General features: G+C 38.3%; 1 protein-coding gene across 1 annotated transcript; it reads right to left on the bottom strand.

The window, feature by feature from the left end:
* Positions 1-388: 388 nt before the first annotated feature.
* ERGIC2 (ERGIC and golgi 2) lies at positions 389-21752 on the bottom strand. The gene is made up of 14 exons (XM_054399451.1): positions 21669-21752; positions 19290-19435; positions 16400-16508; positions 14951-14997; positions 13736-13806; positions 12375-12415; positions 11588-11689; positions 10161-10256; positions 8544-8599; positions 7500-7598; positions 6241-6338; positions 2577-2739; positions 1641-1720; positions 389-487 (listed from the first exon to the last, which is right to left on the bottom strand). The coding sequence occupies exons 2-14, from the start codon at positions 19393-19395 to the stop codon at positions 422-424; spliced, it is 1134 nt and encodes a 377-aa protein (XP_054255426.1). The 5' UTR covers positions 19396-19435; positions 21669-21752; the 3' UTR covers positions 389-421.
* Positions 21753-21823: the final 71 nt, after the last annotated feature.

Below are 21823 nucleotides of genomic sequence, written 5' to 3'. Positions count from 1 at the left end.
CAGCTCTGTTACTCTCCCCTTTTTGCCTGCTGCCCAGCCATTCCACACAGCCCATGTGTACTCTTCTCCTTGGAGTTTACTAGCCTTCCCAGGCACAGGACCAAGATCACCAAGATGCTTCAGCAGTCAATGGCAGTCATCATAAAGACATTCAGCTTGACCATGAATACTGTATTGGCAGCAACGCTCCTTTAACCTCCAGAAGATGGTCCACCTCACTGGTCTCACAACCTCCTGTAACTCCATGTGCACTTAGACAAAAAAATTGTACACAAATTGTTCTGTTGGGTTTTTTCCTACAAGCTTCATTTTTTTGCTGCACATCAGCACTGTCTCAGCATATTGCACAATGTTTTTTTTTATTATTAAAAAAAAAAAGTGTCTTCTCTATCAGGCAGGAAGAAAAAGTTTTCTCAGGAGGCTAATGCATACTATTGTCTGTAATTAGAGGTAAGTGGTTGCTTGTGTGGCCATCAGGAAGTGGGACCTAGTCAAAAAAAACCAAAGTGTTATTAATGGCTTGTCCAGAAATGGAATCACCCCTTTCCCACCCCCAGACACACACCTCTTTATTCTTATTACTTGTATGCCTTTTGCCTGGTCTCTGAAACAAAGATTACACAAATCCATGTGCCTTCCCTCCTCACTCCCCACTCACATAACCTTGCCAGCTGGAAAACTTCAACCAAATGTGAGAGAAAGGCAGAAGTCTTAAAGGCTACCTACAGTCTTTGATGGGAAAAACAAAAGTAAAGTAAAAGTAAAATAAAAAGTTGCTAGAGGAGCAATCCTACTGATGCCCAATGAAGGGAAATATAAAGACTGCTCAGCTCTTTCATGCTGCTTGGCAGTAGCCTACAAGCTCATCACTAGCAACACTGAACCCCTGATGATGTGGGCAGTGCCTCTTCTTTGGCCAGCAGGCCAAGCAGAAGAGTGTGTGAGTGAGATATGATGAGGCCTGGGAAAATAGGTAATTTTTACAGCAATGTAACAATAAAAACAATATAGTAAGGACAATGAAAAAAATCTAGCAGAGAAATTCTAAGACACTGTTTCCTTATGAGGAAACGCCAATGGAGCTTGGTCTCTTTAGCCCAGGGGAGACCTCATTAATGTTTATAGATACATGAGGGCAAGTGTCAGGAGGAAGGAGCCAAGCTCTACTCAGTGATGTCCAATGACAGGACAATGGGTGCAAGCTGGAGTAGAGGAGGTTCCAGGTGAACATAAAGAAAAACCTTTTCACTGTGAGGGTAACAGAACACTGGAACAGGCTGCCCAGAGAGGTTCTTTAGCCTCCTTCTCTGGAGATATTCAAAACCCACCTGTATGTGTTCCTGTTGTGACCCTGCTCTGGCAGGGGGATTGGACTAGGTATCTTTTGAGGTCCCTTCCAGCCCCTAACATTCTGTGCTTCTGTGATTAATCCAGCTTCTTAAAAAACACCTTGCTTCCTTATGTGTTAGGTTTTCCAACTATTTTTAAAAGATGTTTGATCTCCACTCATACGTATGTCAAGGGGAAGGTTTATCACAAGCATCTTAAATTCTGTTGGGACCCAGTCCCTACGTTGTCCTTATTATTCATTCTCAGGCAGCTGTACCGCTTGTTTAATACTTAGAGAAAGTTTTTCTTACTGATGTGGATCTGTGAGAGCCCAATCTGAAACGGCAAAATATAATTTCTGCTACAAATCTTCCAAAGCCATGTAAAATTCCTGCAATGTCAAAGAAGATTGAAACTGTTACGAGTAGAAAACTATAGTATTTACACAACTATGACAAGAAAACTCTACACAATAAAGCGGTTACAGTGCAGTAAACAGCTACGTAAAACATTTAGAAACAAACATAGAAAAGGAAACATCAAGGACGGGGAATCCTAACATTCTGAAATGAATCAATAAAAGCAAAACCAAAGCTATCCAAGCAAATTTAAGTGCCTCTGCCCAGCCTTCGTGGGTGAAAATATGTTCTGTGGGACTGAAATATGTTTTAAAAGAGTGGTTTTACTTGAGGGTCTCTTTGCTATGCTCTCTTCAAGTGAAAGCCAAGTCTTAAGTAATAAGTGATTCAAGTTTTTTCAGGTTACTTTATTTTCTTTGAAGGAGCAAATCTTGAAGTACATTTACAAGTTAAACAAGGAAAATCTTCCCAATTACTTCAGATAAAATTTCTACCTGAAGTAATTTCTATCTCAACTTTTGGCACTGATTTAGCACTGATTCAGCACTGATCCCAACTGTAAGAAGCAGAATGTATAAAGTATATGTGTGTACGTATGTACATAAATTTATGTACATCTCTTTGTGCTTCTAAAAGTAAATAAACTATGCTACAGTTAACAAAAAGGAAACAACAGGTTCTCAGAGTAACAGAAACAGCACACCAGGAACCCAAAAATCCATAGTTTTCACTCACTGCACACAAATCATAGAATCACAGAATGGTCCAGGCAGGAAGGGACCTCCAAAGGTCATTGACATGCCAGAGGTTCAGGACTCCCCTGATCAGCATGCCAAAAAAAAAAAAAAAATCCTGGTAGAATTTATGAGGAAAGGCACTGATAGCTACCTGTAGTTGAAAATATTCCCCCAATAATGCCACAGAGCCTCACTAAGAACTGCCAAAAAGGCATGTGTTCTTCTGTCACTGTCACCATAAGTGAACTGATATCATATTTCATGAATATTCCTGATACTCCATGGCTGCCAGCTGCATGGTTAATTACTCTTTCCTGAAAGAAGAGTAACACAAGTTAGTCATTTCTTATTAGTCACAAGGAAAACAATAGATGCGATGACAAAAATCTACTTAATCAGAGTCAGCAATCAATGGAAGACCAGAAAACATCAAGGTAACTTTGGCCAGTACCTTCTGAAAGTCAAGCATCATTAAATAACAATTTACTTTCCTGGTCACTGGTCTTCTGTGCTGCATATCAATGTTTACATATCAGGCTCTGGTACTATCCTCTCAAGATTTACTTACACAGTCCCTTAAACAAGGTTGTTTATAATTAGGGGTTTTTTGGCAACTGTGAGGATAAGTGCCACAGCCAGTCTAGCTTGTGAACTCAGGTGAGTGCACTGGTTTAATACGGTGCTCCAACTCTTTCTGCTTTATGCACTATTGTCAATCACTTAAATCAGGATGAGACCTTCAGGTGACATTTAAGTTTCTGAACAGCCTTAGCTATAGCAATTTTTTCGAAGGATGCATATAAATCTAGATATTGTGTCTAAGACTCACTAGACTTCATCATTTTCCTTCCTTGGAGCATATGTGTGAATTCACATGCCATTCACATGTAATTGCTGCCTCTTAAAAGTATCAGGGAAGACCCTAAACTAGAGCACACCATAAATCAATTTCAGAACCTTAAGTCAAATTAGACCAATGCCATTTTCTCCCCTCAGTGGATACATACACATATGCCATAATCCATTATTTGATGGGAAGAAATAAATAAATTAATTCATTAAACCCAACATTCCTGGGGTCTGAAAACTGAGAACCAGTATCAAACCTCAAATTTATGTCAGTCAGGTCATTTCAGACAGTCACAAAGCAAGAAATACACCTCAATAAAAATAGTAACAAACTCTCCATTACTCTAAACAGATTGGATGTCCAAGCCCTAGTACAAGAAATTCTATAGTTTCTTCTTATTTGCATAAATTCTCAAACCAAAAGACTGCAGAGACTGCTATGAATTTCCCCTTTTTTATAAAAGGATTCAGGAGGGAAAAAAAAAAAGAAACAAACCCAACAAACTCAGTGCAACTGTATGTTTCTTTCTGAAGTTGGCTATCATTTTGTCTTTTGTGAACAGTGCTGGTAAATCCACTGCCAGAGAAGTCTGGATGAAAATATAAAAGGGGCAGAAAAAGAGAAGATAACTGACTGAAGACAAACTCCACTATGTCTAGGCTAGTAAGAGTAGAGAAGACAGGCAAGCAAGGCTGGACAAAAAAACAAAGTATCACAGTTCCGTTTCACCTATAGGTTTAATGGTCTGTGCTCAAAACCCATGCAGAACACAGTACAAAATAAAAGGCAAAATAGTATTTTGGAAAATACACACTAGGCAACTTCTCCAGTCAGCTACCATTGGCACAGGCCATATTGCTTCTTTTGCCATCAAACTGAAGTAAAAAGGATGCCAAAATAATAATACCAGGTCACACAAATTTTGCAATGGTCAAAAAAGACCAAAAAACCCAACCCACAAAATGAATGCTTTCTGTATTTTGAGGGCATTGACAACATTAAGCACTACTGTATGGATGCTCAGGCATACTAAGAAGGAAGAGAAGACTGAAGGTAGTCAAACAGAACCTTGCCATTGGGAAGGCACAAAAAATGTTTTGTTTCCCGTCTATTGTTTCCCTAAATTGGTGAAAAAAGAATACAAAATTAAGCAAAATGCCCAGAACTCCACCCTCAAGAGCAAACCATTTTGGTCTGCTTCTAGCTTCTACTGCTGCAGAAGATTTAACAGGTGGTTGCTGAAAATATCTGAGATATCTGATGCAGGGCTACTTATCAGTGAAGACTTATATCTTCTTAACACAGATAAACACAGTATCTCAAACATCAGCAGCAGTGGAGATGATTCTGCCCACACCTTTCGAACTCGTTTCCCAGTTTGTTCACCACTGGCAATTAAGCCTCACTGTAGCCATGGCTAGCTGACCATCTTTTTCCAGGTCTGCATACGTGCCTACCCTTACAAAACAAGCCTGCTAAGTTGTTCAGTGTTAACTGTTCTTAACAGGCTTTCCCAGCTCATCCGCTAGGGGTTTTTGGTTTCCAAAGACAAACAAGCTTTACAGGCAACAGGGATACCTGTTGAAACAGGAAGAACAAGCAAGGATGTAATACCACTTCACCTACGCTGTCCTCCCGCTTTTTTCCCAAGCAACCTGAGACTGTTTCAACTTTCACAAAAAATACACCCCCACAAAAAAACCCAAAGCGCAAAGACTGCACAGTTAATGGACAGAAACCATTTTCACAGCACAAGAGAAAATTAATAAAATATGGGGGCAAAAATGGAATAAGGAATAAGATAAGCAGTTGACTGATGTCCAGAAGTTTAAGGCATGCCTTAGTTGTTGCAGAGTTTGTGCAGAGAAAACACAAAGCAGACTAATAGACCAGCAGGAGATGGGAGTATATTGCTTTATGCAATGCCTCTTCCTTCCCCTCTCTACTCCAGCTTTCATGAGTTTTAGAGCAAACCTCTCCATTCAGCAATCTGCATGGCCCAAACTGAACCCCAAGGTATCACTTCTACATTACTTCCCCCAGCCATTTATTTTTCAGAAGCATAGCATGGAATTGTGAAGAAATCAAGACTTTTCTCCCTTAGAGAACATTACAAACTGTATTACAGTGAACTGTCATCCTAATCTCTGAATTCTCTTTCAACTCAAGGTTTTCGTCTCGTCTCTTGATCTGTCATTTCTAATTAAACTTTTCACAAAGATTTTTTTCTTTGGCTTTTGAATAAAAGATCAAAACAGAGTTCAGTGTCTGGAAATGAGACATGCAACTGATACACATAAGGCCTTTTTCTTATTTACAGCAGCCTTTAGAATCAGCACCTTATGATTTACCCATGTACTATGCTGTAATTAACTACTTTCTTAGAAGCCTGTCCAAGCTCCAAAATGGAAGCTCTGTAAGTTTGGAGAATAAGGTTGGTGGTTTAACAAAGATTAAAACAAGACAGCTGAGAGACACGGATGCTTTTTCTGTAATAAGTTTCTCATATAAACTACCTTTGCTTCCATTTCTAATGCCCCACAACCTAGCTGATGACATTCCAGTGAGCTGCATTTTTTTATTTGCTTCCCATATGGATAAAAAAGAGGAAGGTAGCTTAATTTTCTTGTAAAGCTACACACAAGACTACAGACCTAAAGCTTGCAGGATTTCATCACCACCATTATTAGCATCCACTGAAATGGAAACTACTAGGTATCAATGGTTAGTTCTAGTATCAGACTCCAGATTTACAGTTGCAAAACACTAATGCATGTGTCACCAACCCTACATATTTTACCAGCAGCATTATATTATTTATAGATAAATCTACTGCACTGTAACATTCTACAAAAAGGCCCTTCACGCTAGAAGAGTTTTCAGACCAAGGTACAACTAAGTCTCTGTTTTCACATTTGAGCTTTTGTTAAGAACTATCACTGTTAATTTTTTCTCTTCTACTTACCCTTTCTGTCACTGAAAATTGATGAGTTTCTGCTGAAATTTTGTATGTATGGAGCTTAGTTGGCACAACTGTGATAAAATATTGAAACATTTGGTTGTCTAGAAGAAAATAGATCTCACTGTTGAATTAAGTACAGAGTCAAAGATCATTCGAGACATATACAAATAAATCAAACAACACGTTAAAAAATTAATCAGATAAATCATTTACACTGGGGACATTCCTCAATGAATCCCAGCACTGCCAAGACTGAAGCACTAACTGCACGAATAGTTAGTTTCCACGGGCAAGGCCTATGTCACATTTCTACTCAGCGAAACTGATGTCTTACCCATGTAATGGAAATATTCATTAAGGTCAGGACACTCAAATGAAGTGCATAGTGTTTTCCAGCACACTAGAGCTGAACAAGTTTCACATGGTCACATTTTGCATGACATCTCGATAGTGGTTTGAATAGATTTTAGCCATTTAATTACGTATAGAACGCTGAAAGCCCTTCTAAACTGGCTATGAGGTTTCTCTTGATTAGACAGATCTCTAGAGAATCTTTCTATGGCCACTGGCATGCTTATGGGTCTAAGATTGCTCTCTCTTCCTGCAGTTCCCTAAGAGAACCAACACTGACATACCAGAGCAATCTGTTTCAACTGCACAAAACCATTCTGGCTGGAAAAGCCAGACTGACTGACTTCAAGACAACAGCAGCTTTAGAAGGATCTGAAAATTGCTCTGAAGAGAATGAGGCATAGGTAGTTCTGTAAAGTAGGTTACTATATTCCTTTATTTACAGATGAGGAAACAAAGGGATACACAAACCCTTCCTGTAGCAGTCTCACAAAACGTACTGTGGAAGTGACAAACCAACTGCAGGGACAGAAGCCAAGACTCTTGATGCTATTTTTTTAAACCAAATCAGACTTATTTTGCCCCATTATAACAACAATCAGATCTATGAATCACTACTGCACAATATTGCCACAAAATTATTTTGCGGTACGTTCAGACATACTGAAACTTCAACAGAACAGTTACCTAGAGAAAACTGCAAATGAAACATGAAACAGCAAAGGACAGCAATACTGATATTAAAAAGAAACTGTCCATTTAACATGCCGTGTAGATAACTGACCAGTGCACTGCTTGCTACCGAATTTGCAGGACATGCTATTTGTAAAACATTCATGAAACATGGTAATATGTACATGTAATTATTGGAAAAATACAAAACCCAAGATGCTTTTACACTCAACACTTACGATCTGATGCTATTTTTTCTGTTCCATCCAAAGGATTAATAATTCCTGGAATAAGCTCTCCAAATGACAAATGATCTATTCTATGAGAGAAGTTATAGGCTGAAAGACAACACGAAGGAATGAAACAACATTTTTAAACCATGAGACTTGTACTCTTCTCAGAGGAAAAGATGCATTCACTTCTCACACAGAAAAATACTTTGGTTTGAACATTTCTAATATTGGCGAGCCTTTCATTGGATTTGTGCCTGTGACTACACCAATACATCTATGTGCATGTTTTAAACAAAACTAGAATCCAATGGATTTAACAAAGAAATTAAATTTCTCTAGAAAAGAACTTTTAAATCAAATTATAATTCTGAATCAACCCTGGAGCTGAAGAGAGTTAAAATTTCATTACAGGAATTTTCTAGTTGGCCAATTACTGCAGTTATCTTACAGTTCAGGTTCGTGCATGTATTAAAAAGACTCAATTTCATAAATTAAATGTACAGAAGAAGAATAAGGCAATTACCATATTACTATACTGCATAATGTTGAAAGGGTATTAAAGCTCTGTAATATTATATGCTTGTGTTGACATTTGGAGGTGTAACCAACATCAAGTTCATTTTCCACAGTAAGTCACCTTTCCCCCACATTAAGTACAGCAGCAACATACATTTGGTATCTAGACTCATAACCTAAAAATGAAGTTTCTAAGGACAAAGGTCAGAATTTTTTTACCTTGTAAAAACAGATTTTGCAAGAAATACATAGTTTGGACTGAGATACAGGAATTTCATATGGTTATCTATGCTACAAAATAATTTGAGATTCCTGTGTTATTACTAGAGAAGCAACCTAAAGATAATACTAGCAGTGTTAAACATAGAAAAGTAAGGCATTATGAGTCATAACACTGCAAAAATATTCTTCCATTTATTTCTGCAATGCAATTGCCCAGCTAGAACACCTTTCCAAAAGGAACCTATATTAACGTCTGAATTAAGAGATTCATTTGTATAGAGATGATAGGGAAAAAAAACCCAAACAACTTACAATCATGGCTTACAAGGGCTGCCAAATGTGCATGGCCTCGAGGGTGTGGTATCGCCCTAAAGAAAGCAAGGTATGTTTTATGAATCCACGAAACTCACAATTTTCCTCAGCAGGGCTACACAGAAAAATTACTTCTTCCTCTCAATTTCAATAAATTCTTTTATACATATACATTACACACACATATATATATATATATTTAAATGACATTTTTATTACAGCTGAGTACAAAGTACAGGAACATTAGATTAATGAAAACATGAAAATGTTTTGATTCTTTAGAAAGGTCAAAACTACATCAAGTCACTAGGCTACTAGAAGGCTACCACCAAGGCCTACCACACGACAATCTGCAGAACTGCTCAAATGACTAATGGAAACTTCACCATACTTGTTCTATGGCTAAACAAGTTAACTATACTCTGTATTTGCTCCCTAGCCAAAGTTAATTTCAGGTCTGGACACTTGTTTGCAGACCTGTACAATGCAGAAGCTGGTCACAGTGTGAAGAAGGGGAGAAAAGTGAAGCACCGGAAAGTAAAAGAGTCTCTGAAGCACACTTTGTGCCTACCAGTCCAGCTAGTAATTCAGGAGACTTTCCCTACTTAAGAACTTAAATTAAAATCATTACCAAATGCATGTACATTTTCAGACAAACAGAAGGTGAAGAAAGACTGAGATCAGTCAAGACAGGACCACAGTAAATGCCCACACTATTTAACAAGGTACAAAGGCAGACAGTAAGAAAAGGAATTTACAAAAAAACAACAAAACATATGAGAAGAGAAAGAGCAACTTAGCAGAAATGCAATGCAATGATGAGCAAAAGGAAGCAAAGGAAAGCAGAAGATTTTTCAGGGCTGCAGAATTAGAGACAGGAAAAGAGAAGTGATAGCTGTACAGATGAAAAGCTGAAATGATTAGCTCTGAAAAGGTTAAAGAAATTGGACATCGAAGGGCAAATTAGAGTGGAGGTATAAGAGCAAAAAGAAGCGACATTCAGAGACATATCCACACAAAGACAGCAGTTGGGATTACATGTGGATGAATTAGAAAGTACTGATTGTGGCTGGAAGACAAGCGAGGACAGCAGAGATGAACACAGAGAAAAGTTGCATGTTTGCACGTAGTGTATGTAAGCTAATACAATTGCCAAAGCATATCAGAAAGTGTCTCTGCAAATCAAGATGCTCTGGCATTTAGCTCCCTAACTCTGGCTCTATAATGTTACCTCAGCACTGAAACGCCACAAATCTACACTCCATCTGTGTTAAGTGAACTGCATACTAACAGGAGAATTTTGAACAGGCCCAAGGAATGGAGGCAAGTACAAGCAGTCCACTCCACATCATACACTTACACGGGACTTCCTTTCAATAGTTTTCATCCTGTAAGACACTGGAATTCCTAACCACTACACTGCTTGCAACAATGCATTGCACTGCATTGTTACAGTAACTTATAATGAAACTTGTTCTTAACTGTGCAAGAGAAGATACCACGTGTAAAATAATGCTGACAGTCATTAATTCAAAAGTATAAAAGCATACACACACACATGCATGCACTGAACGCAATGTAAAATGCTTTTATTCTCAGGAAGTGAACAGAACATACTTGCCCACAGTTATGTGAAAATTCCCTGCCACTTTATTGACATAGAGATGACCATGAATTCTGCATGCATCTGGAGACTGTAATGAATTATCTTCCCTGTTTAAACAAAAACAACATAAAGACTACTTCAGAATATTCACTCTCTAACAGAAATAACAGCAGTACAGTTATTCCTTTTTCCTAACAAAGATATAGCATGATGACCTCTCCTTACCATAATCTTCCAGGCTGGTGGAAGGGAGGGAACTAATAAAGACCAGTCTGATGAAACCAATAACCTTTAATTCAGACTTTTATTCAGAGATCTGGCCTACAAGGCCAACTTATGATTCCAGAGCACATTAACAGAAATCTTAAGTACATCTTGCTGCCCAGAGGATTTTTTTTTTTCAAATTATTTCCATCAAAAATGTCTTGTTGGAAAATTTTTAATGCTACAATGAACAAAATTAAATATATTAGTCACATTAACAACAACGCAGCAAGAGCTTTCAACATTTATTTTCTATGAAACCTTTCTCTTACACTTGTTGGGATGTCAACAACACAGGTTTTCCAAATCTGCTCCTCAGAGGCAGATGAAAAAAATTTTTTTTTTAAAAAGCATCTCAAGCATAAATACCATATTTATCACAGAGGCATAGAAGTACTTAATGAATCTGAAGACATCAACTAAATGAGAAAAAAAAAAAAAAATTGAGCCCTCTTCAGCCTTGCCTTACAAAGAAAAGACATATTTAGTCCTCAAAAAGAGGGACTACAACATGTAAAGTACATACAGCATTTACAGTGTTTATTTATGACTTGCTTGTGTACGGTATTTTTGCTTGTTTGTTATAAGGAAAGGAATTTCAACTCTTTTGCATTTAGGCAGACCAAGCTTCCACGAGGGTCTCAGCATTTCTTGGGTGGTTAGAATAGTGTGAACAGCAAGTTTTCTCCACGTAATTTCAGCAGTGCTGTATTCAACCAGAGCATGTACTAACAGATCACATCTTTATTCAAAAGCTGTGTCATTCGAAGCCATAACGCCACCAATAGCAGGACTGTTTTTAGAAGTTGCTGGACAGAAAGATACACTTTCACTTAAAAAAAATACTCTTGTTTAGTATTGCTTTGGCATTACTAGTTCACACTAAGAAGGAAGTATCAGATAAAATTGAGAGAAAAAGGTGTGTATACATACACACATAAAAACCTGGAAACCTTCTCCGGGTTGGAAACCCAACTTTTTCACACAACAGCAGCTCTTCAAAGCAAGTATCAAGTATAAAACTTTAAAATGGAATAAAAAGCAGTAATGTCTTCATAACCCCACTTTCTGGGGTGGAAGAGGGAGGGGACAGGATGATATAACTATAATAAAATGTGAAGTCCACTTAAGTCAGGGGAAGGAGGGAATGACACAACATCCCAATTTTCCTTACCGTGGTGGCAGTGCTGTAGAAGCACTTTTAAAAGCACTTTTGAAGATCACGTCTTGAAGAGAGTGTTCTTCCTGCAGCCTACTCTGAATTAGCTGCAGCACCCTAAAGATTACACAGACAAGTGTGAAAGCATGCAACAGTAAAACAAAACTTATGTTCACAATTAATTATCAGCTTCATTTGCAGCCTATAAATTGAGAAGTTAGCAAGGTTCGTGTCAGTGTTAAAATGTTAAATTAAACTTTGAGAATGGTGCTTCATACAAAGCTTAAAAGCTCTGGTGTTCACAGCAGTGTCTTATGAAAATACTGAAAGTAGCTAGACTCCCAGATACGCTTCAGGTTTTATTACAAGACTATCAGCGTAACACGAGACACATAGCCAAGCTATGCCAGTGTAAACGGTGTGTCAGTTCCGTTACATGAAAGATTTAAACTCATCTGCTTTCACCAGAACATGCCCATTTGTTACTATGGCTCAGCTTTTACATTTAGATACTAAGCCTACATCTAATTTACATGTGCTACCACACATAGGTTTGGAAACATATTTGAACAATCACATACATCTTAGCTTGCAACTGCATGACCCAAATTCCACAAGTAAGTCCAAAGCAAGTTTTTTTCATGACAGATACCTCAAATCACAAGGAAAGAATATATATTTTGACAGGTTTAAGCAGAAGGTGTTATACCAAATACAGTTCTGTCATGTTACTCTGGTGTACCTCGAAGTTCACTTCCAGTACAAATAATACAAACCCTAGGCATGCTTCTCAGTGCTTTACCTTTGCCATTCTTTTTGTTGTGGGCTGAGATCAAATACTACCTGAAACAAAAACAGAACATCTAATAAAACATGCAGGAAACACTGAAGTCCCATCCATGAAAATCAGAAGAGAACTGGGGTGTGGGCAGAGACGTGGTATTACAATCAACTTCACACTTGGTACCATATACTGGAGTTTATGAAATGACTTCGCACTTTAAATAACGCGTTTACTGTTCAAGCACTGAAATTTCTGTCTCTTCCTCCCCAGAATTATTCACTTGTTTGTATTTATAACTTTGGCATCTTCTGCTAAAGCTCTTGAAACCTGAATCAGCAGTCTCTGCTCTCATAGTCTTAGACTAACACAGGCTAAGCAGAGAAGTAATCTATGAAAGACAAGGGTACAGGTACAGATTATTTCAAGGCATTGAGTGCTTCTTTTAAGACAAGTACTACACCGCCTATACTTCAATCAGCACAAGAATGTCATCTATAGGATCTATGCATTGAATTCAAATCTACGTATTGTTACTACTGACAGTAAATCCAAATGCAATCCATTTTCACACCCAGAGCTAGTCCAAGAAATCAAGCACAGAGTTTCCTCTTTCTAAGTTTATAATCACTAGGGTAACTTCTAGCATGCAGCAGCTACAGCAGCACAGAGATGACTGTCCAGACACAAAAAGGGAGCGTTCCAAGGAGAACAAAGCCGCTGCCCCTTCCTGAGAAAGTCCTTTCTTTCAGCAATCTCCTCCTGCTCATACATGACTAGGAATTTGGACAAAATTGTTATATTTCAGAAAATGGTTCAGTTATTAGACAATGTAGGTATTTTAGCAGGAAGTTACATTCTCTCATAGGTTTTCTGTACATGATAAATTTCACACAGAATAATTACTTCAAAGCTTACTGTATTATACAAGGAAAAGCACTTCAAAAGCATAGATGTACACAGTTCCAAAGCCTTCAGTTCACAATACAGAAATTAAAAGCACACTCACCTAATTTACAATGTTTAATGCCATTCATTGCTATAAGGATACCATGGTGACTTCCTTCCCTTTTTCAGAATCATAGTATTATTCTAGTTAAAATGTGGTTACATGAATTCTCTTTTTGGAGAGCTCTGAAAGCTTTCCTTCTTTATCAAATACTGTTCATTTACCCCTAGAATTTGCACATGTAAAAATCACTAGCTGTAGAAATCACAAATTTGTTAAGAAGTGCTAATTCGGAAATCTACTGGGTTTTTACTGTATTTGCAAAGTATGACACACAAATACCCCAATGCTAGCCTTTTTCTTTAGCTGATTTCTGAGATAATTGACTGCACATCTCACTCAAGGATCAGACAAAAGCTATGAATCAACTTACTGGTTCATAGATCAGCCCATCTGCAGAGGCAACCATTGTTTCTGCTAAATCCAAAACATCAGCCCCTACATCTATTATAAACAGGGAGAAAAATAGAGTTGCACAAATAATTATCAACAAACCAACAGAAATGTTCAAGCTGAAATTAAGTTTCACAGTACAGCGGCAAATTTTTAGTTACTGTTTCCTCGTTAACAAATTCAAAATGAAAATTAAAACAAATTTGGATTACTGGGAGGGAAGGAGAAACTACAGAATCTGTTTTTTCAATGTATCATACCAGCATATCATCAACAGAGGCATAGTGAACAGAAATAAACTTTTCAGAGTCACAGTACCTTCTCACTGCTGTAACACCTTGAGAGATGTTACATGAACCACTCATACAAGTTTTTAGGCACTGCTATGCATACTTTTTCCTATTCATAAACACTGAATTCAAACCAAAACCACTCAAAACACAGAGGATGTTTTCTTTCTCAAATTAAAAAATAAATGAAAATCTGAATTTCGATTTTTTAATATTCAATGGAAGGTAACTGGAAACAAAAATTCATTTTAAGAGTTAGAAGAGACAACTTGTGAATTAATATTTGTGAGACAAACACAAATTATATGGTAGTGATGTATCATACAATTAATGCAAGGTTTAACCTACCCAAAAAAAGTGAATCTGAGATTTGCTTGCATTCCTGTTAGAAGCAATACTCTGTCAGCCAAAACTAGTCCATACAAATAATGGTTCATAACCTAAACGATGTTAAAAGAATACTAAGCATTGTCTTTAAAGAGAAAGGTATCCATACATTTGTTCATCAGGAGGATGAAATTACCTGATGGTTCCAGTAATGTTAAACAATAGATCTAGCTCATGAAAGTTGTGAAAAATTCCTGCTGTTGAGTAGTGCTTCACAATGAGCTTTTAGAATATTCCAGCTAGAGAAAGATTGCAATAGCATATTTTTTTTTTTTTGCTGACAGACAAAGTGAAGTTCTGCAAGATGCATGAATAGCATAAATACTTCTCTTCACAACTCCTACCAATTCCTTCAGTGAGCCATATGCCATCAGCATCGCTACATACCATCAATATTCAGAAAAAAAAAAATCTTACTGCTAGAATATTCTGAACAATATCCAAGTATATTACAAGCAAAAGCACACTTTGAAAAGCCTTTTAAAGTGTTTCAAAACTTTCACTGATGGGATACTTACATTGACACCTCATGGCAACTGTAATATCAATATTGATTCTTAACTTACTGGAAAGAAAACAAAAGGCAAAAATCTTGTAAGAAACATTGAGTACCAGAATCAAGGGATACGTTACTAAAATTCCGATTACTTGCAGAAACAGTCAAATAAAATTTACCTTGACAAATACAGACTTAAGCTGTTTAAAATTTGAGTGAATAAAGACAGATTTTTAATTATTAAAATGATGATGACCACTATAACTTAAGAGATAAAGCATCAGATTTCCCTGTTGAATTTTACTATGAAACGTCTAAGAAACTTCTTTAAAATATTACTAGCCCAAGTCTGGCAGACCTTTTTGGCACAACAGTGCAACTAAATCTCACAAAATGCAGCAGATCACAACGATGCAGAAGTTACAAATTTGAAACAGTAAATGTTTGAGCGCCTTCATCCTGTATTGTCCTTAAGATAGGCCACTCTATTTCCAGTCCTAATCAGAATTCCTCAGGACAGGGACACTCAGGATTTGGCTCAGAAGTTGTTAGAACTAGCTCCCAAAAAATGCTGCCAACAATAAGGATTATTTCTTTTGCTAGCACTGCTTTTGGAAAAAGTTCTTGTGTCAAAAACATTCCCATATTATAATAGCAAAATGTCATGTCCAGGTCTTCATCCTATTCTCCCACTCGGGAGAAAACAAACAAAACACCCCAAGAAAGTCCATCACACCATAATTCTGATTGTGTAGCATCCCCCAGTATTCTGGGCATCTCCTATCAGATTTCATATTAGTTTCACAGAAGTCATTTAAACTATAATGCATAAATTCCCCTCACTACAGTTGCAGTCCTATCACCCCCAGGGGGCTGCTTCTGGGAACTCCTCTGACCACAAACAGATCACAGAAAGAGTTCAACGCTGGCCCAGCTAGGAATCAGATATGGACAGCAGACAAGAGAAAACCATTTCAACTAATACAAATACATTGGTTTGAACTGTCACAGAAATGCAAGCTGAGTGATTAGTCCACAATCACACTGGAAAACCTGCATTAGGGTATCTCCCAACCACTAGATTCTTCTTCCCGTGTGATAGCAACACAGTGAAAAATGCAATGTACTAACTGTATAAACTGGAGTGAGCATCATGCACAGTGGTGGGTTTACACAGCTGATGTGGAGTTACACTTTACAATGACATCTGAAGTGTTAGCAAGTGACTCTTCAGATGACTCCACCAAAAAAACTACTATTTTCACTTCTTCATTGCAGAAATCTCAATTTCTTTTCTTCAATGATTCCAGAAAAGAAAAGTCCCAAATCGATCAACAGAAGAAAAATCAAGTTCTTTTACTTAATTTTTCAATTATAAATTGCTTGCAAGTCACACAAACATTTTAAATCTACTCTGTCTTGAAATGCAGACAACTTAACTTTAAAAAGAATTATAATGAATGAAAATTACCTGGTAAAATCCTTGTCTACTTCATATTCATATTTCATCCATGTGTCCTGATATACTGTGAACTCCATTATAGTCAGGAAAGCTATTGTTGTAAATGCTATCAGAGAAACTGAGTGGTCAAAAGAAAAAAAAAAAGAAGTTTAGCTTGTGAGAATTATTATTCAGAAACATAAGTAGAAAAAAAATTCTAACATTCCAGAATCTGAACATTACTAGTACAATAGTATCTTTGATTTATAAATCCATAAGCTGCTCTTAAACGTTTTCATATCTACAGTGTTTGCTTTTACATAGTAAAAGAACAAGCCCTACCTCTGCATCAAGGAAGAACTTTTTATATTAAGTACAACCAAACAACAGAATGATGGGGAGACTGTGAAATCCCTACACAGAAGATTAATGAACAGGCTAGATCCTCCTCCACAGACAAAATGCCCATAAAGCAGGCAGGGATGTCTAGATGTCAGGGATGGTCTAGGAAAACTCCCATCTTAAATTCAACCATGAAAGAAGAAGGTGGTACACCTTTAAGTCCCTTCAAGCCTCCATTTGCCTATGATCTAAGTTTTCATAACATTTTTTTTTTAGATCTAGCTTTAGAGCCAAGAAGCTAGCAGACAAGAGAAATAATAGGCACTATCCTGTTAGAAAGAGGTGTCCTAATTACTTTCTTCTAGATGCAGGACAGGTCTCCCACTTTGACAATGAAACAACCCTCCTTCTGGCATTAGACAACATGCAGTTCTCCATTTTATCAACAGCAAAATAAGAGAAGAACTGATATGAAGTTATTTTTAGGAAGAAAACTAATTGATATATTTTAACGATGTATGTGCCTCACTGACCTCCAAAGCAGCTTATTCATTTCATTTGCAAAGTTACAAAATGTCAAGGGAAGATCATTCTGCTGCATGCAGTCAGACACACAGTAACAGATATGGAGCACAGCAGTGATATGCACAGCTTATTAAGAACATATGACTTCCGTTTGCATTCTGCAGAGTACTTACATGGAGTCTGCGAAAGGCAAGCTGAGAAATATAAGCCCACTGTCAATAGGATTCAACTGACTACAGTAGTCTATACTCTAGAGGTGGCAGCAGGGGCATAAAAGCTTTGTCATATGGGATCATAACAAAAACCACTGGCTGCAGCATTGACTGTAGCACTGATCAGCAACATTTCAAGTTCCAGCTTTCAACTGAAGCTATGTAATGATCATATATATATGAAAACCTTCACATCAATGCATACTGTGAAAACAAGAACAGTTTATTACTCTGGCTATCAACTTCCCTTCAGAGCCCATAGACCAGACTCATCCTATCTATGCAATAGGAAAGCTGGAGCCATACTGTCTATGCAAAGTCAAAAGGAAACAATCAGAACCATATCTGCTTTCTGTATAATTCTGAACAAAGGTATTTGTATATCTGAATAGGAAATTCTTGCAGAATTCCAAAGACAGATCCTCTTTTCTGAAGGCTCTCTCAGCCCCAGAGCCAGAGTTTCAGCCTGTTTCAGAGGCTTTTCTTTTGCAATGGGTTTGAAGGTGTTGAAAGACCAAGAACAGAGTCTTGGTACATTCTGCATCCCTATCACACCACAAAGTAAGCCTACCACTATAAACCTGAATGTAATGGGAATACCATATTTGGATTTTATAACAGCACAGAGGATGACAATCCTACATTGCAATTTATAAGGTTACTGAGATAAACCAAAGAATGCTAAAGTAACTTCTACTGTTGAGAAATCCTTAAGGCACTCTTCGACGAAGTGAAATTCTCATGAAGGACGGTGCTATACTACAAAGAAAGGAATTTTTAAGCATTTATTGGTTTTTTGTAACTTATAAAAAACCAACTTGCTTTCTCAGGAAGTGGACTAACATTAACAGAGCTATTTAATCAGCTCTTACAAATTATTTTATATATCATAATCGTTTAATTATTAACAGTGCAATTCAGGAATTGTGAAGTGACACAGATCCTTGTGATATCTACTATGATTCTACAATTCTAACTGGCATAATAACTTCAAAGGCTTATCTGTAGATTGCAATTGGTCCTTGTACTTTTTATTCAATTTAGTTTCAATCACATGAGAGTGCTTTAGGGCCTCCATTTCAAACTAACTGCTAGCAGACTCCTCTCTAACTGCAAGCAATTCCAATATTTCTGTAGATGATGTCACTATTGCCAGATCAGGCTACCTCTAATCCAACTTAAAGGCCATAATTTTCTGTACAGATACATACAGAAAAGGTACTTCTTACAACTACAGCTTTTTGAGAGAAGGTCAAGAGACTAATAAGGACAGTACAAGCACATGCCCTTAAGTAAAATGTTTAGCTCTCCAGAGGGCTTTCCTTAGTCTTAAAATCAACCACATTTCCAAGGCAAAAAGCTTCAGAAACCTGCTCTTCATCCTGATGCTTAATTCAGCCAGCTCTTAGACACCTCTGGATAATGATTTTCTCTTCTATGAAAGCAGAGTTGAACCCCACTTGCATTTCAGCTCATGCTGACACAGTCTCACCCAGAAACCTGGCACTGAAAAAAGGGGTTAGTGAGACAACAAACGAGAAAGTTTTGTTACAGCCTTGGATCAGGGCACATTCATTTGCAATTGGTTTTAAGTTTTCAAATAAGTGAAACTGGACACTGGCTTGAGTCTCAATTTTACACAAAAATCTCCCTTAGGATAAGTGATGAATGCATCAATTTGGATAAGATACTGTGTCTTTACTTGAAGGAAATGAGTTCTGTCAGTCCAGAAAAGCAATCAGAAACCAATTTTGGCTCACTTCAAATGAACGCCAGTGTCTGCCTTCCTCTTGTTGAAGTTTCTATTCCCAGAGCACGCCAAACTTCTCAATAAGGCCTACCTGTGCCTCCGCTTGCTGAAGTCTCCACATAGCTTTCAGGGACCTTTGGAAAAGCATCCAATTCTTTCATCAAATTCAAGGTTTTCTTCCGATTCAGTCGCCTCATCTTCAGAACACTCCTCCACCTCCTCCTTCATATATTCCCTCTATTTTCAGAATAAATCATGGTGAATAAAAGGCTCAAGCAGTACTGTTCAAACTGACTGGCTATAATAACAAAATAATAACAAGGCAGTTAAAATGTAAGATATACGTCTTCAAGAAAAACAAACTGGCTACTCATTCTCAATTCAACCAAACTGTTAAAATCAGCCTGGACACTGCTGCTTATATTCCAGTCACATCCAGCACATTCACCATTTAATTACTATGATTAATTTCTTTCTCAAATTCTTACTGGTATTGAATATAATGAAGTTTAAATCAAAGAAATAAAACTCAAGGAAACGAAACTGAAGATTGTTAAACAGACTTGGCAATGCATGGATGTCACTGATTTAGCTAGGAATAGCTAATAGGCTGCTATACAGTTTTAGAATTTTATGGTCATAGGACAAACAGCATTGTTTTCCCCTACAGAAAAGCCTCTCAAAGCAAATTAAGTATCAAACCCTAGCTCTACCCTTGAGAAGCCTTTTTGTCCATGACAAGATCTCTGCTCCACTTGGAACTGATAATACATTAAACAGCAAGGTGTGGAGAAAAGCAGCCTGCACAGGAAATACGGTCTTAAACTGTTTCCAAACCACACAAATATGCTCACAACCTGGTCCTGCCAATACGGTGCATGTTTTAACACGTCAGCACTAATACTTTCCTTCTGAGGAAACCCTGCACTTTGCCCAGAATTTCTGAAGCTACAAAAAACATCCTGCATTCACTTTATTGTGAGAATGTCATATTATCACCCCCTTTTTAAAGTCAAGGCATGCTGCATGTGAGACACTCCTCATCAACGTCTTGTAAAAAAACCTGTTAACTGATCTTCTCTTTCAAAAGCACATCAAGTTTCCAGTGTGTCCTAGTGAAATTACTCAAAAGCTGTTCCCTGTTCTGCTCCTGCCTGCTGCAATAATAAAGCAATAGGCATTACTGGAAGAATGTGAAGAATCACTACTTATGCTTGCAATTTCCCCACTACAAAACTTTGCATCAGGCCTCAGTGAAAAGATACAGATTCTGTACCTGGTGGGAGCATCAGTCAAATCAACCTGCACTGACCAACACAATGATTTCATATGGGGATGAATATTCGAAGAAACCACAGTTAATGTGGGCAGACAGGATGAATGCAGGAACAAAAATTTGGTTATACAGCATCAAATAGCAAAAAAAAACATTTTAATTGAAAAAAAACAATGAGGGAAGCAAGGTCCTGTCCTTACTGTACTATATGATTGTGTCTTAAAGAATTATCTCAGCTCCACTCAGAGTAGCTTAAGAAAAAGTTTGAAAACTTGAGCACAGATACGGCAAAGCAGCTGCCTGGACACAATGATTGAGGCCGTAACATTTATTAGCATAGAGAAAACACGAGACTGGGTTGCCTGCTATCCCTCATCGACAGCAACGAAGTCAACTCAGCACCGCTGCATTTTGTTGTGTCTTCTCTGCTATCACATGTGTAGGAGCATGCCATTAAGAGGGACAAACTAAACCTCGAGAATATGAGAGTACTTCACTACGAAACTTTCTAAATCACCCTGCACCAGTAAGTATGCAGATGTTTGTAATCCAGATATAACTACCCAATTGTTCATTCGTTTCTTTAAATTCACATACAGACTCCTCCTTCCATTACAAGAGAGTTAAATATCTGATATACCTTTCCCTTTGCTCATCTCAGTACACGCACTTCAGAAACACGAAGTATACAACTGACTACACAAGTAATATGGTTACAAACCCAAGAGGCAACTGCGTTAAATAAATAAACAAACAAACAAATAAATAAAGTATTACAAGCTTTAAATAAAAAGGCAAAAAGCAAACCGTAAACTCCAGACCAGAGCGCCCGCTTGAAGCAACCGCAATCCAGACCCCACCTGAGCGGCTTACGTAGTTTTCGCTTACTAGAAAAACTTGGAAAAGAAGCCGTTACCGGCGCTGGTGCGTCTGAACTCTCACACCCACGGCGAGGACCCACAGCTAAATCCCCTCCTGGGGGTCTCGCAGCCGGCACCGACCCCGGCGCGGCTGCACGTGCCGAGAGAAGCCCAGGGAGGCGTCCAGCAGCTCAGTACCCACATGCCTGAGAGGGCCGCAGCGCTCCTGGCAGCCGCGGTTGCGCGGAGGCGGTCGCAGGCCGGCAGCCAAGCACCGGGCAACCGTGGGACGGGGACAGGCCGCGCCGCCCGCCTCGCCTCCGCCCACCCCTACCTCTTGCTTCTCTCGCCGTTACCCAGCGCCGCGGGCGAGGCCGGAGAAGAAAGGTGAGCAGTAGCGCCCTGCTCGGCACCCGCTTCGCTGACCATGGCAGCCCGCGAGTAGTCCCAAGCGGGCTCGCTTCGCTCCGCCACCGACGCCCCGGCAGC

This window comes from Indicator indicator, chromosome 3, assembly GCF_027791375.1.
Source record: "Indicator indicator isolate 239-I01 chromosome 3, UM_Iind_1.1, whole genome shotgun sequence".
NCBI classification, from domain to species: Eukaryota; Metazoa; Chordata; class Aves; order Piciformes; family Indicatoridae; genus Indicator; species Indicator indicator.
Note: the sequence above shows the minus strand (reverse complement) of the source record. Positions and strands in the feature narration are given on the sequence as shown.